Genomic DNA, 21,289 nt, shown 5'->3' with positions numbered 1-21,289 from the left:
GTATTAAACACAGTTAATGGTTGTTTTATTACTGAAAATAGAGCCCCAGTCTGAAAGCAAAATTACATTTGCATTTTATGAAGATAAGTTACTCTATTATTTGGGCAAACAAATCTAGGAAATAATCACCACTGAGTTATATGAATCAATCACAGATTTAATCTGCGGGATCTGCAGTCTCCATTCAGACCCACTGAGTACTTCCAGCATCTCTTGTTTTTATTACAAATTTAATCTTGGTCAATAAAGGGATTTGGAATTCACGAGCTGCTCCCGTGTGCTGAGGGATTAATGATAGCAATAGCTCCCTTCTGGTGTTCTATCACCAATCTTATTACCAGTGAAGCAACAGTCTGCGGGGTGAACTTACCGGGATGAGCAGCATCTGTGAGGGAGAAAGGACTTATATCGTCAATTCCTTCTTCCGCACGGAATGTAGCTTCATGCGGATAATCCCGAACGTTTCACCAGAACGTGCGTGGGGCATGTGTAGGATTGAAGTGTTCAATGCCCTCTGTGTAAGGAGGCTGACTCGTCTGGCAGCAGGTCATCTTATTGCATAGCTATGTTTCGAGTATCACTTCAAAAAAACAAGTACAAACATGGTTTTTGTAACTGTCTTGGGAAGTTACTGAGTGCTACAGCAAGGAAGTAGCTATTCAACCCGTTTATCTATATGGGGGGCTGCGAGAAACGGGGTGCTGGGGTCCCAGCTGTTCACGGCCTGTCACTGCGATCTGGGTGAGGACACCGGTGAAATGTCACAAGATTTGCAGATGACACAGAGCTGGGTAGTAGTGAGAGAGGGGATAGAGATAGGCTGAGAGAAAGGGCAATGGCATGATTGATGGAATATAGTTGGAAAAGTTGCACGTTCATTTAGTTTGGCTAAGGAAAAAGGAAGATTTTTTTTTAAATCTAGTTTATTTCCACATTTCCTTTCAAAAAGGAATGGGGCCATCAAGTGTGTTGTAATGGAGGGCCCTCCAATTCCCTAATTTCTGCTGGAACCCTATTCCCTTACATTCCCATCAAATCCCCTCAGATTCTATTGCCCACCCATACATTTGGGGCAATTAACCAATTAAGCCACACCTTGACCAATTAAACCACACATCATTGGGATGTGGGAGGAAGCTAGAGCACGGTCACAGGGAGAACATGGAAACCTCACACACTGATAGCATGAGGTCAGGATTGAACCCTGATCTTTGGTGCTGCGAAGCTCCCTTTGCTGCACTCTGACACAGGTCAGAATCAGAATCAGGTTTAATATCACTGGCATGTCTCGTGAAATGTATTAACTCAGCGGCAGCAGTTCAGTGTGATACGTGATAAATACAGGAAAAAAATTGAATTACAGTAAGTTAAATAGTTAAATAGGTGGTGCAAATACTGGAATAATGTGGTGAAATGGGGACACCTCTTTTGCCCTTATTAGGGGGAGAGAGAGCCTGTGGTGTGTCGAATACCGGGTGAACGAGTACTCTTTGGGGTACTGCGAGTCTGTGTCTTTATTGATGCTTTGTTGCACACTTGAGTGCTCGGTGGGGGTGCTGATGCTTTTTTGCTGGTAGGGTGGGGGGGGGATCGTTGCTTTGCTGCTGCCTGTGCGTGGGAGGGGGGAACTGAGGGGGGTCTTTGGGGTTCTAACGTTTAACTGTCGTTCATTCTTTGGGGCACTCCTCTGTTTTTGTGGATGATTGTGAAGAAAAAGAATTTCAGGATGTATATTGTATACATTTCTCTGACATTAAATGTACCTTTTGGTGAGGTAGTGATCAATGTCCATTTAGAAATTGGATGGCTGAGAGGACAAAGCTGTTCCTGAATCGCTGAGTGTGTGCCTTCAGGCTTCTGTACCTCCTACCTGATGGTAACAGTGAGAAGAGGACATGTCCTGGATGGTGGGGACTCTCCTACGGTACAGCTCCTTGAAGATGACTAAATTTACAAACTTTTTATATTGAATTGAATGATCATTATTGTCATTATACCCAGGTACAATGGAACTCCTCTCAGGCAACTAAACAAAGCGGTAAATAAAAACAAGACAGTAATAAAAAAAACGGTATTAAATAGATAAGTAGCAGAAATTAAGTCACAGCAGCACCAGAATGTCACAGTAATGCACAAAGTGCCGTTAGTGCAAGTATTTGAGTCCTTGTGTGTGCTCACGGTTTCAGTCATTGTTCTGTGGGAGTGGTGTGATGGGGGCCACAGCTCTGGGGTAGAAGCTGTTCCTCATCTTACTTTGATCTTGAGCAGTTGCCCCCTCCCCCACCCATACCAGACGGTGATGCAGCCTGTCAGAATACTCTCCAGGATACATCTGTAGAAGTTTTCCCGTGTTTTAGGTGACAAACCAAATCTCCTCAAATTCCTAATGAAATATAGTCGCTGCCTTGCCCTAGTGTTAGTGCTCATGAAGATCCGATGTCCTTGAACGGAAATCCCTAGCAGATAGCACGTAACCTCAGCAAGCAGTTAAGAAGGCAACTGGAATGTTGGCCTTTATTGCAAGAGGATATGAGTACAGGATTACTATAATTACATAAATATATATTTATGTAATTATGTGTGTGTGTGTATATATAAAATTGTAGAGTGTCATGCTGAGGTAGGTTCTGGAATCTTGATCTGCAGATCTGATTGTTCTGCTTAGGAAAAGGTATACCTGTAATAGAGGATTACAATGAAGGTTCACCAGATTGATTTCTGGAATGGGGCACAGTATAATTGAGAGAGATTATTCTGACTTAGTCTCTACTCTCTAGAGTTTAGAGAAAAAATATGAGTGGCAATCTCTTGTAATAGACCAGATGCTCATAGAGCTTGAGCAGGTAGTGCTGAAAGGATGTCTCTTCCCTCGGCTGAGTCTAAAATGAGAGGTCACTGTCTCAAAGTAAGAGACTCAACAGAGATGAGAAGAAACTTCTTCATTCAGAGGGCCAATGTATCTTGATATTCTCTACCCAAGAGGACTGTGGAGACGTGAGATCCAGAACAGAGATCCATAGAAATGTGGATACTAAGGAATGAAGGATTTGGGTTCAGTGCAGGAAAGTTGCTCCAAGGTGAAGGATCATACATGAACCTGTTGAATGGGGGTTGGAAGACTGTTCCCGCTATGTTTGTAGTTCCTCACAGACGTAAACTATTCCTTCAAAGAGCTTTGTACATTGTCCCAGTTTTCCACACTTCCCTTGTGTACTTGTGTTCCCTGTTACAACACAGTCAAAACACAGACGATGTCTGAAGCTGGTGATCTGACAGCTGAAGCAGGAAATGCTGGACCCACTCAGCTCTTGAGGGAAGCGAGAGACAGAGTTAACACTGCAGGTCATATTTTTCTCTCACAACGGGTGCTGCCTGACCCATTGGGCTTTTGTTTCAAACTTCTAGGGGAAGCTGGACTGGAGGGTGATGTTGTAATCTGAAGTCACTGATGGGTAATTTGACAGGTGGAGTAAAAATGGTGGAGTGGTGCTGAGGTCAGGGATACAACATCAGTGAATTGGTTCATTATTAAACGTATTGAAATCCAGTGAAAAGTTAGCTTTGTAAGCCATCTGTACAGATCACTTCAAACGATAAGTATGTTGAGACAGTACGAAGGAAAAACAGTAAGAGATTGCAGAATAGAGTGTAACAGTTACAGAGCAAGTGCGTTGCAGGTAGACAAAAAGGTGCAAGACCGTAATGAAATCTCACTGATGGAGGAATATGAATTTTCTGTTGCTCTGGGATTTTCACCAAACACATTACTTCACTCTGTGACCTCCTTTAGTACTGTAATGTGTCGAGTGCTGTGGGAGAATGTCCCAGAGGACATCCTGCATTTCCTCCGGAGACATCCTCCCTCTGCACCTCCTGTGGTTTAATTGCCTGAGGATAGCGAGGGTTATAGAGGGATGGCCAGTTCCGAGGGCCTCCCCATTAGCCAGGTCAGCACGTTCGGCCTGTACAGACAGGAATGTGCTTGAAGTGTTCTGTCTCCACGCTTGAGTGAGGGGTGTCTCCTGGGCCTGGACTAAGCATCGAGACCCCTGCCTCACTCACCCCACTGAACGAAGGCACATGACTGGTGAGGTGACGGAGCTGCTGTGAAGGAGATTATTGAACTAGGATTGGATTAGTTACTCTAGGGAGATACTCAGCACAGTACGTACCAGCCATCAACCACACATGGGCAGTTGGTCGAGCAGCTGTTCAACTTCCTTTCTGACTGCACTCCCCCCTTGGGAACAATGGATGCTGCGAAATTACACTGGTAGCCGGCCATTCCCAAGGCAAAGTAAGAACAAGTTTCCCCAATAATTTCCGGAGAGGGGCAAGGACAAAGATGCTGCTGGGAAGCTGTGGTTGTTTTTATAGTTGCACATTTTACATTAGAGTTTTAAACAGTTTTTACATTAGAGGTTTATCCTCTAAGAGTTCTTCATTAGCTGTAGCAGTGATGAAATTGATTGAGCAATCATCTCCCTTTCCAGGGCAATTTTGTGGGAGGCGTGTGTGTATTTTGTTAGTCAGAATATTGTGCAGAAAAATCAGTTGTTATCAAAGGAGGCGTGATGGCAGTAATAAGGGGCTGCTTGAACTTACAGATGGGGAAGTGAGTCAGCTGGGAAGGGGAGAGCTAAAAGTTTCATTTCCAGCATGGATGCTTCACTCCTGAGGGAGCTGGGTTCCGGTGGAAAGAAAACAAGTTTCACAACCTCTGGAAGTTCCTCAGCACTTCCTAGTTGACGTCTCGGCCCAAAACGTCGGCTGTACTCTTTTCCACAGATGCTGCCCGGCCTGCTGAGTTCCTCCAGCGTTTTGTGTGTGTGGCTCGGATTTCCAGTGCCTGCAGACTTTCTGGTGTTTGCGATTGCACTTTCTAGTCGATTGGTACTGGAATCGGTTTATTATGGTCACTTGTGCTGAGATACAGTGAGAAGCTTTTGTTCTGCTTTCCATCCAGACAAATCACTCCATGTAAACAGAATGCAGAATAGAGTGTTTCAGCTCCAGAGAAAGGGCAGTGAAAAGACAAATAAAGAACAGGTAGGCTGGAGAGAAGAATTCAAGAGTTCATCTTTTATTGCATATGGGTTCCAGAGTCTGATAACAGCAGGATAGACATTGTCCTTGAGTCAGGTAGAATGTTTCACAAGCTTTTGTCACGAGAGAGGGGGAGAACAGAGAGTGACCCAGATGGGCAGGGGCTTCGATATATCAGAATCGTTTAATATCACTGGCATATGTCGTGAGAATTGTTGTCTTTGCATCAGCAATACAGTAGAATACATGATACAGGTTTCCCCCGCTATCCGAAGGTAGAGTGTTCCTATGAAACCGTTTGTAAGCCGAAACATCGTAAAGCGAAGAAGCAATTACCATTAATTTATATGGGAAATATTTGTGAGCGTTCCCAGACCCAAAAAAATAACCTACCAAATCAAACCAAATAACACTAACATATAGTAAAAGCAGGAATGATATGATAAATATACACCCTATATAAAGTAGAAATATTATATGTACGGTGTAGTCTCACTTATCAAAATTGGGAAGACAGCGAGCCAAAATCGATTTGGAGGAAAAAGATCAACACGTACATACACACATATGCACATACACGCATGAGCAAACAACTGCCTGCACAAGGTTTCACGGTCACTGTAGTCTTTCTCGGGGTAAACACACGTATAAAGCGGGCGTCTTTTATTTGTAAAAGCGAAAATCCTCTTTGGTTAGCGAAAACAGGTACTGATGTAGGTCTCTCGTAACAGCGAGCTGTTACACGTTTTTGAGGCATCGCTCCTTGGAGATGTCCTGGACACTACAGGGGCAGGCTCCCATGATGGAGCTGACGTGAGTTTACAAATCTCTGCAGCTTATGTCAATCCAGTGCAGTAGCCCCCCCATGCAGCCAGTTAGAATGCTCTCCATGGTACATTTGTAGAAATTTGTGAGTGTCTGGTGACAAACCAACCCTCCTCAAACCCCGAATAAAATACAGCCGCCATCGTGCCTTCTTTATAGTTGCTTTCCTGAGGCAGCAGAAGGTATCGACGGAGACGGTGGAAGGTTACATTCAGAACTCTCTGCAATTCCGTGCAGAGCAGTTGTCATACCAAGCTGCAATACATCTGGGCAGGAGGTTTTCAAAGATGCATCTAGAAATATTGATGAGTCATCAGGGACATGCTGAACTTTCTTAGCCTTCTGAAGAATGACATCATAGGTGGAATGAAAGAAAGCCAGCTGATGAACGTGCATGGAGAGATCCCACTAAATTAACCGATTGACAGCTGTGTATTGACAAGGAACTTAGAACTGTACAAGCAATGTTGCAGCATCTCCCGTTTCCACTCGAGGGAACAGAGGGGGCCTCAGGGTGCTCCCCCGCCATGCAGAGCCCTCTGAGCCAGGCACAGTTGATATGAAGGCGGCAATTCTCCAATAAACCTGTACAGAGACCTTGAGCTTCAGGCTCAGTGGATGCTTTTATTACAATGTGTACAAGAATCTTAAATTCCAAAGTCCATGTGATCACAGGCATTACATCTATATCCCATGTGTTTAAACATTAATGTACAGATTATGTGGGGAAAGAGGTTGGTCATAAATTCTACTTGGAAAACAGTTCCACACTTTCACTTAACAGAGTGGAGTTGAGGAGATTAACACGTAATAAGATGAACCATTGTTTGCGGTGACTGGGGACGGGCCGGCTCAGTGCGTGGAGTTCTTGGAGCAACCTTGGAGGGTGGTACCACGGCACAGTGGTCAGCACCACCTGGCAGACCCACTGACAGGGGTTCGATCCCGACCTCCAGCACTGTCTGGGTGGAGTTTGCACGTTCTTGCTGCCTGATTCTGCCCCACTCCTCCCCTGCCCTCACATGCTCCTTTGTTCCGTCACTCCACTGTGCCCTGAGATCTTGTTGCCTCAAAGCAGGCTGCTGTCTTTGTATGCACTGCAAATGAAGGTGGCTAACTGCGTGGATAAGTGTGTTAATGACTTTTCAAGTGTCTCCATCGTTGGGTTCAGGGGCTCATTGCTGAGCAGACACTGACCCCTACTGTTCAGTTCTGCAATAGCACTCTGAGCCTGGGCACTCACTGCATCTTACTTTTTCCCAGTTATTCACTCACGAGATAAGCACATTGCTGTTGAGGCCAGTATTTATAGTCCACCCTAATTAACCCCAATCTGGGGATGCAGATTGGTGGGTCTGGAACACTATGTAGTGCAGACTAGGGAAGAACATCACATTTACTCGCTGGGGAGTATTAGCAACCTTGGTGAGTTTAAACAACAATCCGGTAGATTACTGGCACTACTTTATATAGAAGTATATACAGAATACTCAGGTGAGGTTTAGATCGGGTGGATAGTCAGAGTCAGCTTCCCATTTCAAATGTCAAATGCCAGAGGGTGTCGCTTTGAGGTGAGGAGGGGGAAGTTTAAAGGAGATTTATGAGAAAAGTTTTTTTTCTACGGGTGTCTGGAATATACCACCAGAGGAAGTGGTGCAGGCAGATGCAAAAGAGACAGTTAGATAGGCCCATGAAAAGAGGAAAATGGACCAGGTGCTGGCATGTAGTGTTTTGTGTAGGTTGCTGTTCAGTTTGGCACAGACATCAGCCGAAGGGCCTGTGCCTGTACTCTACTGCTCTTTGTTCTAAGTCCAGATTTTTATTTAGTTACCTGAGTTCAAACCCCACAGCTGCTGTGGTGGGATTCAGAGAACTCGAGTCGAGGGAGATTGAGGTCTCCCCTGTCCTTCGGTCCTGCTGAAGGGTCTCGGCCCGAAACATCGACTGTACTCTTTTCTATAGACGCTGCCTGGCCTGCTGAGTTTCTCCAGCGTTTTGTGTGTGTTGCTCGGATTTCCAGCGTCTGCAGATTTCCTCTGGTTTGAGATTGAGATGTTTATGTACATGAGAGTAAAAAGTAAGCCGACGGGTGCAGTCACTGATCTTTATTGTCTGGAAGCTGCAGTTGAGTGTTGTATACCTGTACAGGGTGTTGAGACTGTAACTGGAGTGCTGGGCACAGTTCTTACCCCTTATTTAAGAAAGGATAAACTAACTTTGGAAGCAATGAAGAGATCCACCTGGTGAATTCCTGGCAAGAGACAGTTGTCTTATCACAAATGGCCAAGCAGACTTGTATAGTTTCGGCATTAGACAAATAAGGGGTGATGATATTGGTTTACAAGATTCCCAGAACCTCTGGAATTCTTTATCAAAGAGGCTAAAGAAACAACAACCTTGCACTTTACGTCAAGGAATTGTTTGTGGACTTCAGCAAGGGGAAGTCAGGGGAACACACACCAGTCCTCATTGAGGGATCAGCAGTGGAAAGGGTGAGCAATTTCTAGTTACTGGGTGTCAACATCTCTGAAGATCTATCCAGGGCCCAACATATTGATGTACTTACAAAGACGGCTGTATTTCATTACAAGTTTGAAGAGACTGAAGACTCTCACAAATTTCTACAGATGTACTGTGGAGAGTATTCTAACTCACTGGTTCCCAAAATTTTTTGTGTTACTGCCCCCTTGGTACCCAGAACACATCCCCAGCACCCATCGCCCCTCTTTCCAGCCATTACATAAAAACTATAAAGAAATATGATTTCTGATGTGCAGTGAAAGAAATAGGAAATGCAAATTCAAAAAGTGACAGATAATTGCAGAAATTATTGAAATCTATTTATAGCTACAAAAAAAATTATTTCTTAATTTAATTACAGTGAAAACAAGTTTCATCCACAATTTTAGAGCATAGATGAACAGTCCAACTGTTCACTACTTCATTGCTTTTTCACCTTTCAATGAGATGGATGGGCTTGGTACAGTGAGATCAGCTTCTCGACATCAGGCTGAATGTCACTTAGGAGTCTCAGATCCCCACGTTCAGTAACTTGCAGTCTGTTTCGTTGTTTTGAAAGATGTCGGGCAACTGCACTGAAACTGTGCTCCACACAATATGATGTTGGAAAGGCAATACGCAACTTTGTCCTTTTTCGACAGTCCAGGAGATTTCAGAGATTTCTTAATGCAACAAAAAGTCTTGATATGATTTTATGAACCTCAGCTTCAGCTCAAAGCCATTTTGTAGTGAGATCAGTTCTTCCTCCACCCTTCCCGTTAATTCCTCATTACAAGGGAATCAGGCCTGCACAGGCAGACTCCTCCCAGTCTCCACCCGGCTAACAGGAGTAACCTGCCATCATTTCCAACTTAATCACCTGCAGCCTATTTAAACCCAGCCCTCATCCACATTCTTGTTCACTCATGCAAACCAGACAGCCTCAACCAGTTGTTCCTAGCCTTCAATTACTTTGTTGCCTTGTTGGGTTAAATATCTGTTCTCTTTTGTTCTGTGGCTCCTCGTGCTTCTAATTTAGCGGTTTATTGAAGTTATCACTCGCCACTGAATCGTCTCCACTGTTCTGAGTTTGGGCCAAGCCTCTTCTACATTTCCCAACAGGATGAGAGAACCAATGAGTAACACAGCGGAGTATGCTTCGCTGATCCAAGTCGTCTGTCGATATGAGTACATGATGCAGAAGCAACAGGAAACCATTGACCATCTGCCTGCCGCTCTCCATCTCGAAACAGCAACCTCACCGTGGTCAGCTTCCTCCCTCTGATCCCGCATCCCAGTGCCCATACACATCCAACCCGCTCCCTGTCCCAGTGCATCTTACACGTTGATCTCTCTACGTTACGGACCGAAACAAGCTCACCTTCATCGTCTCGCTGTTGACTGGGCGAGCTCTGACCTGGCTGGGAGAATAAAACCACAACTTGCTATAACTATGAGGAATTCACCGCTGAGACACGCCGGGTTTTCGACTATCCGGGCCAACGGATCAGATATTTCACAGATGTCAAGGCTCACGCTCGGTGCTGGATCACACCGCGGAATTTAGGAACGTCACGGCGGAGTGCAGCTGGAATGCAGATGCACTGCGGGCCCAATACCCTCACAGCCTCTCAGAGCACTTGAGAGACAAGCTGTCTGCCCAGGAGATCCCCACGGACCTCAAAGTCCTCACCACGCTGGCCGTCCAAATTGACAAGCGTCTGATGGAACAACCCACAAGATCATCAGCCAGAAACCCAGTTCCTTTTCAGGCTGCAGAACCCTCATTATCAACACCTCCAGAACCCCAGTTCCATTCCCAGAGCCATTTCAGGCTGAAAGACCCTCATTATCAACACCTCCAGAACCCCAGTTCCGTTCCCAGACCACTTCAGGCTGAAAGTCCCTCATTATCAACAGCTCCAGAACCCCAGTTCTGTGCCCAGAACCATTTCAGGCTGCAGAACCCTCATTATCAATGCCTCCAGAACCCCAGTTCCATTCCCAGAGCCATTTCAGGCTGAAAGACCCTCATTATCAATGCCTCCAGAGCCTGTGTAGTTAGGGAGCACTCCGTTAACCCGCAAAGAGCATGAACGCTAGTGGAGGAACAACTGTACGTCTACTTGGGAAAATGGCACCAGTGGGTAGAGACAAGGGGCCCTCTACCTGACAAGGCCCCCTCACCTCCCGTTCCAGCTCCATAGCCGGAGGCACTCTCCCTACCCTCCTCCACACAACTCAGGAGTGTGTGTAGCCAACTTTCTGGACCGGACTGTGTGTATGCAGTTTGGACTTGCTACTAACCCTATCTCTTACCCCTTGTGTATCACAGCCATTGATGGACATCCCTGGGGTCTGTGATGGTCAGAGCATGCACACAACCTCTGCACATGAGCATCAAAGTGTTCCTGATCGACTCGCCCAACACTCCTATCGTCTTGGGTTACCCCTAGATCTCCACCCAAAACCCCCCTCCAGTTCACCTGGCCACCCGGTTCACTGGCGAGGTGGGGACCTACCTGCCGGAACACCTGCCTGAAACCTCAGTTGACTTCACCCTGTAAATCCATGGAGACGGAGGAAACTCTCGACCTCACCAAACTCCCACAGGAATACCATGACTTAACCATCTTCTGTCAAAGGGAAGCCAACATCGTATTCAACACACAGCACAATCAACCGCTGTCACCTGGCCACCACTCCTCGTGTTCTCCATCTCCCGTCCTGAGACCCAAGCCACGAATGACTAGATTGCCGAAATGCTACAGCACGCCTTCTTTTCACCATCGCAGGCTCTAGCCGGTGTTGGATTCTTCTTTGTCAAAAAGAACAATAGGAGTCTTCATCCCTACAGACACTAATGTGAAACCAACAAAATCGCCATTAAGAACTGTTACTCTCTCTCCCCTTGATGGACAGCCCATATCTTCATTAAACTGGATCTACAGAGTCCGCCAGGGAGATGAGTGGAAGATGACGTTCATAACACCCACTGGCCACTGAATACTTGGGGATGCCTTTCGGGCTTTCCAAAACTCAGCCGTTTTCCAAGCCTTCATCGATGAGATCCTCTTGAGACATGCTACAACTACACAGGTCTGTTTGTCTATCGCAACAACATCCTCATCTTCTCCAAGGACCCCAAGACCAAACTGTCACGGCCATTCAGTCCTTCAGCGTCTCCTCGAAAACCAACTCTATCATTTCCTTCCTGGGTCACGTCCTTTCACCCCAAGGCATAACCAAGGGCCCAGAGATTGTGCACACCATTATTGAATGGCCCCAGCCGCGCTCCTCAAACAGCTACCGAGCTTCTTGGGGTTCTCCAACTTCTCCCCCTGTTTCATCTGAAACTACAGCTAAATCGCCGCTCCTCCCACCTCCCTCACCAAATCCCCAACCTCATGTATAACCTGGCCTGTTGCCATGGACCAAACTTTCAAAGAGCTCCACCGCTCTCCCATTCTCCATCATCCAAACTCCCGTGGACCTTCTGTGGCGGATACGGGCACATCTGACATGGGCGCCAGCGCCATCCTCTCCCGCCAAGGACCAAATGGGAAGAAGCACCCTTGTGTCTTCTCTACACAGTTTAACTCTATGTAACACCATTATGGAGTAGGAGACAGGGAGCGACTCTTCATTAAATGGGCCTTGGAGGAATGGGGACATCGGTTGATAGGAATCACCGAGCCCTTCCTGATCTGGACTGACCACCAGAATCTCATATCCAGACAACAGACCCACCAACTCAACCCAGGTCAGACTCACTGGGTCCTCTTCTAGGAGCAATTCAATTTCACCATCTCCTACTGACTGGGTCCCAAAAGCACTAAGGCAAATGCCCTGTCATGATCCAGCCAGAACAGAGATTGACCTTTGGCCCATCCTCCCCGGTCTTCTCTCCGATCATCTGGTATTTTGAGAACCAGATCTCCCAGGCCCTGCAGCACCAGCCTGCTCCGAATGACACGCCTGCCAACCATTTGTACGTGCCAGCATCCATGTACTCTGAGGCACTCAGTCAGCCCTCTCTGGCCATCCAGGCACAAGATGGACTCTGGACTTTCTGGTGCCGCAGCATAATCACAGGTTTACATCAGTTCGTGGCTGCCTGCCCTTGCTGTGCCCAGTCCAAACACTCCACCCAGCAGTCCTCTTGGTTCCTTCGGTCCTTGCTGATCCCTTGACCCTGTAGTCCCACGTCACCATGGATTTCACCACAGGTTTTCCACCTTTTCATCAGGCCACGGTGACCACAACAGTGCCGTACTGGTACCCCAAGGCAGCCCACGTCATTGTTCTCCCCAAACTTCCATCAGCTGCTGAGGCAGTGGACTTGGTTCTCCGACATGGAGTTTGCCTCCACGGTCAGTCAGAAAGAGCTAATCAGCATGTGGAGAAGCTTCTGAGATGCTTTGCCACCTCTAACCCTCCTATGTGGAAGAAGTATCTGCTCTGGATTGAACTGTCCCACAATCTACACACATCCTCTACCATGGGTATGTCACCTTTTCAAGTGTTTCATTGCTACCAACCCCTCTTGTTCCTCACAGAGGAGCCAACAGTGGAGGTCTCGTCTGCCAGGCCATGGTTTGCCGCAGGAATGACTACTCCAGCCTGGGGACTGTGTCTGGCTATTCACCCAAATTCTGTCCCAGCCCACTGACTCCTGCAAGCTCTCGCCTCAGTTCATTGTTCCCTTTAAGAATACCCATGGCATCAATCCAGTCACTGTCTCAAACTGCCACCATCTCTCAGGATCACACCTTCCTTCCACGTGTCCTGCCTCCAGCCCATTGTCCATGGACCACTCGAGCCACCTGTGGAACCAAGGATGGTGGGAGGTGGTCCAGAGTACACCGTTTGCCAGTTGGTAGATCCATGTCATCGTGGACGGTGTGTGCAGAAACTGGTTGACTGGAAAGGGTATGACCCAGACGAGAGATCTTGGGTACCATCCAGTTACACCTTGGATCCATCGCTCATTGGAGAGGTTCCACTGTAACCTTCTAGATCATCCTGGTCTGTCGGGCTGGCTGTGGGGGAGGGGTTTCCTGTCAGGCCTTCAAATGAAGCCTCCTCCCATCTCCATCCAGCACCCAACTAACAGGAGTCACCTGCCACTAATTTCCAACTCCTCACCTGCAGCCTATTTAAACTCAGCTCTCATCCACAGCCCTTGTTCACTCACACAAACCAGCCAGCCTCAAACCAGTTGCTCCCAGCCTTCAGTTACCTTGTTGCCTTATCATGTTAAGTATCTGTCCCCTCTTGTTTTGTGGCCCCTTCTGGCTTGTTATTTTGCAGTTTATTGTTAAATTGGCTCCACTGCTCTGTGTTTGGGTCAAGCTTCCTCAACATGGCATTTCCTGACAAAGTGTTCAGAATGGATTTATTACCCAATCTGGAATTGTGATCGGAAGAAGGTTCTGAAATCTCTGACGTGTCTTCTGCAGCTCACCCAGATGGGCACAGTATACTCGAAGATCATCATCTGGTATTCTTTTTCCCTTCCAACTCAGAGGGGCTCGGTAATTGGAAAAGGTTACGATTGCACTTACATGGGGTTAACTTGGAAGTAGATGTGGAGATGACTGATTGGACTTTGATAAGATTCTTCTCATTCTTATGCAATTGAAGACTGATTTCAGTAAACTTTGTGAATAATTCTGACAAATAAGCAACATCATGGCTAATATTCTTGAGTTAATTACTGCTTGAAGCATTTGAGGGTTCAAAGAATTTTATCACATTTTGAAAAAGTGTATAAAAACATCTCAGACATTTTCCTTTGGAGAGCCACCTGACTCCTGTGTGCAAAGGAGGCATTCAAACTGTTCATCGCTCTCAAAATGGCCAAGAACCGAGAGCATGGGACCTGATTTATTTACCACTGTCATGATAATATTTAATGATTTATGCAGCCAATCACACTTCGGTTTTCTTCAATAAAATGTTGTCTGTGAGTTACATGGTTAATGGCAAACACTGTATATTAGGTACAGCTTTTTACAAAGAAGTAGTAACCCCACAGTGGTGTCCTGTCATCGATGGTGCCCCATCTGTTTCACAAGCAAGAATGTAGGTAAAAGGAATGTCCTTCTCTTTGAAAAATTGCTCAACAACCCAAAATATTGACTCTTTCTTCATGTCTGTTTCTAGGCCCCTTGCAAATAACAACTCTTGGACTTTTATTAAGTTAACATAACTGAGAGGCAAAGATTTGTTGCTTGGCAATATTGACTCATCCAACTGCAGAATGAATTCTGTTGTCCTAAGTATGTTGCACAATGTGTCTTCCACATTATCAGACATTTCATCTACTCATCTTTGAAAAGGGTTGTTGCTGAGCCGAGTCGCTTTATTTGGTCTGGTGACTTGTGCAAAACCATATGTGGAGCGTCCCTTAGTGGGGGCAGAATCAGAAGGGGCTACTGCACAGGTTGCAGACTCAACTAGCTCCATCATGGGCACTAGCCTCCCCACCACTGAGGACATCTTCACAAGGCAATGCATCAAAGACATGGAATTGATCATTAATGGCCTCCATCACCCAGGACACGCCATTTTGTCATTGCCACCTCAGGGGAGGAGGTACAGGAGCCCAAAGACTCGCACTCAATGATTCAGGAACAAGTTCGGCAGATTACTGAATGGATTGCAGACCCACGCACACTACCTCATTATTCTTTTTTTGGCTCTCTTATTGCACTACTTATTTAATTATATATATCTTATTGTCATTTGTATTTTTTACCATGTATTGCAAAGATAACAAATGTATTGCCACAAAACAACAAATTTCATGACATATGCCAGTGACATTAAACCTGATTCTGTGATCATTGCTGGTATTTAAAGAGGAAGCAGACAAATTTTGGAAGGATCGGGGAACTGAGGGATATGATGAACTGATGCAGGAGAGGAGTTGAGGCCAGCGTGGATGTGTCACAATGATACTGAATGGCAGGGCAGGCTTAAGGGGCTGAGTGGCCTGCGCCTTCTCAAATTTCTTGTGTTCTTGTGCGATTTGCTTTCAAATCTCTGAACTAATGTTCCAGACCTTTGGCTGGAGTGCAGTAATGAAATTAATACACTGTCACACCTCCTGACAGCAATAAACATAAAAGAGGAACAAGATTTTTTCAAGTCCATTATGATTCATTTAATGTTCCAACTTTCTACAGTTTCCCTTGAGGCAATAAGTGTAATTAGTAAGGAATAATTGCTTGTAATCACATGGATAATAAAATGTGTTTTTGGTTTGTCAGAGGCTCCTGTTATTCCCATGATTCTGCTTTGTGTTTCCTGTGCAGAGGTCGAATGCATTCACCCAGAGCCGGACGACCAGCGAGGGAGATGCTGCCACTCGATCCCTCAAATCAGAGAAAGAAGCTTTATTAGTGGGTACTGTATCCTGGCTTTTACTGTGAATTGCATTCTCAAATTGGTCTTGAGTTTGTGTTCCATTCCTCAGTGCAAAGCCTTCTGCAAACCCTTGTCTTTGTCGCAGAAGCTGTGAATGGAATTTCAGGACAAAAGCCTTCAAGATTTAATAAAATTGTGATTGATTGGTTGGTGCCCTGCCAGCTGGGTGCTTTGGGTGCACAGCCATTGGCAAAATAACCTGCCAATCTCTGTTCAGTTCGTGTCCGTCAGGGGTTGGATGGGAAATGAAACTGAGTGTACATGTGGGAAACACGGAGACTTGAGGAGCAAGGGACTGCAAACAGTTCACACCCAAAGCCACATGGATTGTCTCCATTGAGAAGAAACGAGGAGACTGTCTTGTTAGTGAATACATTCAAAATTGTGGAGAAACTCAGCAGGTCCAGCAGCATATGTGGAGGAGAATAAACAAGTCAACATTTCTGGCCGAGACTCTTCTTTAGGACTGGACCTGCTGAGTTCCTACTGCATTTTACGTGTGTTGCTTAAGATTTCCAGCGTCTGTGGAATCTCTTGTGTCTCTATTTTCTCAGTGTACTTTCCACCTGGTGCAGTGCTAAAACTGCATGAGGCTTTTAGACAAGCTGTTTCCCAAGAGCTAATAACTTGCAGTTTGATATAAAAACGTTGTGGTATCAATGGCTTTGACCCCTCCCGGTAACTGACCAGAACCATTGTGCTTCATAAATGTTCAGCTCTGAGCACCAAGTCCATGCATTTAAGGTGAGAGGGAGAAAGTTTAAGAGAGGGGAAGGCTTGCTTTTTGTATAACACAGAGGGTGATAGGTTTTGGAATAGGCTGTCAGATATGGTGATGGAAGCAAACACAACATTGGTGTTTTAGAGGTGATTAGACAGACACCTGGATATTCAGGGAGTGAAGGGATATGGATTACATACAGGCAGAAGGCAAAAGGGATTTAGTTTAATTTGGCATTGTGTTTGGCACAGGAAGGATATGGGCTGAAGGGCCTATTCATGCACTGGACCCTATGCAAGATGGTGCCAGCGACCAATGGCAATGTTTTGCAGACAGCTTACAAAACTACTAGATACTTCTTCTGAATTGCAGTCACTATAACCTGCAGCCTGCAGTTTTCCTTTTTAAGAATATATTTTTGAACCGACTGAACGATCTGATGCTTTTTTGATCTCCTGGGTGATTCAGAGAACTAGACTTTCGATAGCACAGGTATGGCCATCGCTGGGGGAGGACGCTGAGTCCATAAGACCATATAGTCTGATAAGGCCATAAGATATAGGAGCAGGATTAGGCCATTTGGCCCATCGAGTCTCCTCCACCACTCCATCATGACTGATCCAATTATCCTCTCCTGCCTTTTCCCCATTTCCGATCATGCCCTGACCAGTTAAAAATCTATCAACCTCTGCCTGAAATATACATAAAGACCTGTATAATATACATAAATACTAAAGACATATATGTATATACATACAGCTGCCTGTGCTAAAGAATTTCACAGATTCACCACCCTCGGGCTAAAGAGATTCCTCTCATCTCTGTTCTAAAATGACACCCATCTATTCTGGGGAAGTGTCCTCTGTTCTTAGACTCTCCCACCGGAGGAAACATCCTCTCCTCATCCACTCTATCAAGGCTTTTCACCAATCAATAGGTTTCAATGAGGTCAACCCTCATTCTTCTGAATTCTAGTGAATACAGGCCCAGAGCCATCAAACAGTGTTTATATGACAAGCCGTTCAAACCTGGATTCATTTTTATGAACCTCCTTTGAACCATCTCCAATGTCAGCACATCCTTTGGTAAGGGGACCAAACCTGCTCACAACAGTCTAAGTGAGGCCTCACCAGTGCTTTATGAAGCTTCAACACTACATCCTTGTTTTTATATTCCAGTTCACATGAAATGAATGCTAATGTTGCATTTGCCTTCCTCACCGCAGACTCAAACTGCGAACTAACCCTCAGGGAATCCTGCACGAGGACTCCCAAGTCTCTTTGCATCTCAGTTTTTTGTATATTTTCTCGATTTAGAAAATAGTCAACCCTTTCATTACTTCTACCGAAGTGCGTGACCATACACCTCCCAACACGATATTCCATCTGCTATTTCTTTGCCCATTCTCCCAATCTGTCCAAGTCCTTCTGTAGCTCTCTACTTCCTCAGAACAACCCGCCCCTCCACCTCTCTTCATATCATCTGCAAACCTTGCAAACAAAGCCATCACCCAAATCATTGACATATAATGTAAAAAGAATCGGTCCTAGCATAGACCCCTGTGGAGCCCGACTAGTCACTGGCAGCTAACCTGAAAAGATACCCTTTATTCCCACTCTTTGCCTCCTGCCAATAGCCACTGCTTTATCCATGCTAGAATCTTTCCTGTAATACCATGGGCTCGTAGCTTGTTAAGCAGCCTCATGTGTGGCACCTTGTCAAAAGCCTTCTGAAAATCCAAGTATACAACATCAACTGATTCTCCATTATCTATCCTGCTTGTTATTTCTTCAAAGAACTTTCTCTTGAGGAAACTATGCTGACCATGGCCTATTTTATCATGTGCCTCCACAGTGCCAGAGACCTCATCCTTAACAATCAACTCCACATCTTCCCAACCACTAAGGTCTGATTAACTGGGCTATCGTTTCCTTTCTTCTGCCTCTCTCCCTTCTTGAAGAGTGGAGTGACATTTGCAATTTTTCGGTCTTCTGGAACCATTCCAGAATCTAGTGATTCTTGAAAGATCATTACTAATGCCTCCATGATCTCTTCTGCCATCTCTTTCAGAACCCTGGGGTGTACACCATCTGGTCCAGGTGACTTGTCTACATTCAGACCTTTCAGTTTCCCAAGAACCTTCTCTTCAGGTGTGGTAACTTCACACATTTCCTGACCCCTGACACCTGGAACTTCCACCATACTGATTGTGTCTGCACAGTGATAATGCAAAATACTTACTCACTTTATCCGCCATTTTCTTGTCCCCCACCACTACCCCTCTAGCTTTGTTTTCCAGTGGTCCGATATCCGCTCTCACCTTTCTTTTACACTTTATGTATCTGAAGAAACTTTTGGTATCCCCTTTAATATTATCAGGGGCTGGTCATTTAACACTACAGTTATGGGATGCTCCCCACCCCCTCCCCCAACCACGCCAGCTTCCGGGAGTTAGACGCTCAAACTCCCCGGAGTACAGATTGCTGTTGCAGCCCCTTTAAGGGTTCAGGATGGTCCCGTTAATGATAATCATGTTTTGGGTGCCAAGAATTGAGTATTTAAGGAACACCCAAACTGTGGTTTGGTGCTCAACCATAAGCCTACTAGTGATATCGCCTAGTGTTTGTTTTGTGCTCTGATCCAGTTTGATACTGTGTCTCATACCTTGCTTTGGATACCCCAGCGTTTGGGTCCAAATCATTCTCGTCAGGGTCTCTCGTCACAGTGTGATTGAGCCAGCCTGTGCCCACAACTGCCTTGGACGGCGGCCCGCTAGGTTCCAGGCAGATCCAGCAACAGACTGGTTTTACAGACGAGGATAGGGGATCGGGTGGAAGTCATTAGTTTCTACGTTATTGACTCTCCACTCATACCCCCGATCCTCGGGTACCCTGGGCTGTCTCGGCAGAACCCATCTGTGGACTGGAGGGAGGGGAGAATCACCGCTTGGTCCAATCATTGTGAGAGGGTTTGTTAGTGGCGTGGTGTTGTGACACCCAGACTGTCCCGTGACCAACGACTAGGAGGGGGCAGCCTTCAATGCAAGAGAACCTGAGACCTCGTGCAGCCCTCAAGAGCAGACAAGCTGGTTCCAGCCAACGGGACTGTGCGAGTCCCGACACTGTCTAGTTGCACAGTCCTGACTAGACGGAGGGAATCTGTAGTTCAGGGGGTGCCCGAGCAGTCTGGGAAACCTGCCGCTAAGTTTATGGAATCCAGCCGCCAGGTCTCAAGGAAGGGAAAGACTCCTTCACACCGATCCTTGAAGCCTATTCCCAGCGAGGCCAGAACCCTCTGTAATGCTTTGCTGCTGTTGCCTGAGATACAGATAGGGATTTGGGCTCTGATTTGGTGACTGTTTCTAACAATAAACTTGGTGAGCATATGGAGTGGACAGTGAGGTCTGCCAAATCACCCGTCACCCAAACTGGTCGAAATCCCTTCCGTCTGCAAGGACTTTAGCAAGGGAAAGTCCTCCGCTCTTCCACGGATGACCCTACGACGGTGCTAATGACCTGCTGCCTGATACTTGCCCCTGCGGAGTCAATTGTACACACTCTCAGGCCCAGAGAGAAGTGCAATGGAGGAGTATATCAAGGAAGCTCTTGCCATCAGGCTTCATTCAGCCCTCCACCTCACCCAGAAGCACAGGCTTCTTCTTCATAACAAGCAAAGCTGGGAGCCTTTGGCTGAGTATTGATTATAGGGGGTTATGCGGAAAATAGCTACCCCTTTCCACTCATGAATACGGCTTTGGAGATGCTCCAAGGGGCGAGGATATTCACAAAACTAGACCCACGGAGTGCATACAATTTGGTCCATATCAGAGGAGGCAATGTGTGGAAGACTGCAATCAATACACTAACAGGGCCTCATTGAGTACCTGGTTATGCCCTTCGGTCTTGCAAATGCTCCAGCCATTTTGGAAGCCTTTATAAACAACGTGCTCCAGGATACTCTCCATAACTATATTTTTGTCTGCTTGGATGATATCCTAATCTTCTCGAAGTCCAGGGAGAAGCATTTCACTCAATTCAGAGACATTTTAAAGAGACTTCTACACCTTGAACTTTACGTCAATTTGGAGAAGTCCAAACTGACGACTGTTTCATTTTTGGGTTTCATCATCTTCAACAGCAATCTGAAGAAGGACCCTACCAAGACTCAGGGTTGTCAGAGACTGGCCACCGCTAGCCAGTATCGAACAAGTCCAGCGAATTCCTGGGGTTTGCAAACTCCTACCAGAAGTTCACCATGGACTTCAGCTCAGAGGCAGATCCACTGACAGCGCTAACTTAGAGATTCACAGGCCCTTTTGTCTGGATTGTTGAAGTGGAGGCTGCTTTTGCGAAATTAAATGTCAGTTCACAACAGCTCCCATCTTGGTTTCTCCTAACAGAGACCTTCCCTTCATCATGGAGGTGGGCACCTCAGACATGGGAGTGGGTGCCGTCATGGCCACCTTCGGACAGTAAACTGCACGGATGTGCGTTCTTCACCAGGAGGCGATCACCGGCAAAGGGGAACTATGACATCAGGGATCAGGAGCTTCTTGCGGTTAAGTTAACTTTGGAGGAATGTTGTAACAGGCTGGAGGGGGCCAAGAATCCTTTTATGGTATGAAATGACCACAAGGACCTGGCTTATATTCAGGAGGCCAAGAGGCTGAATTTCAGGCAGGCCAGGTGGCCTTGTTCTTTAACTGTTTTGAATTCATCCTGACCTATCAACCGAGGCTGAAGAACCAGAAGCCAGATGTCCTGT

At 46.1% G+C, this 21,289-nt stretch overlaps 1 protein-coding gene across 9 annotated transcripts in view; it reads left to right on the top strand.

Moving 5' to 3' along the window:
* Window positions 1–21,289, top strand: part of enox1 (ecto-NOX disulfide-thiol exchanger 1) — a 312,484-nt gene that overhangs the window by 277,400 nt on the left and 13,795 nt on the right. For 7 of the 9 annotated variants that reach the window (XM_073045990.1, XM_073045991.1, XM_073045987.1 and 4 more), the window contains one exon: window positions 15,693–15,779. The exons of 1 other annotated variant lie outside the window; for it this stretch is intronic. In XM_073045990.1, the coding sequence (XP_072902091.1) occupies window positions 15,693–15,779 (87 nt within the window). Of the gene's footprint in view, window positions 1–15,692; window positions 15,784–21,289 lie in introns of all 9 variants that reach the window. One more of the 9 variants, XM_073045996.1, reaches the window with a different exon arrangement.

Source organism: Hemitrygon akajei, chromosome 5, assembly GCF_048418815.1.
Source record: "Hemitrygon akajei chromosome 5, sHemAka1.3, whole genome shotgun sequence".
Lineage (NCBI taxonomy): Eukaryota > Metazoa > Chordata > Chondrichthyes > Myliobatiformes > Dasyatidae > Hemitrygon > Hemitrygon akajei.
Note: the sequence above shows the minus strand (reverse complement) of the source record. Positions and strands in the feature narration are given on the sequence as shown.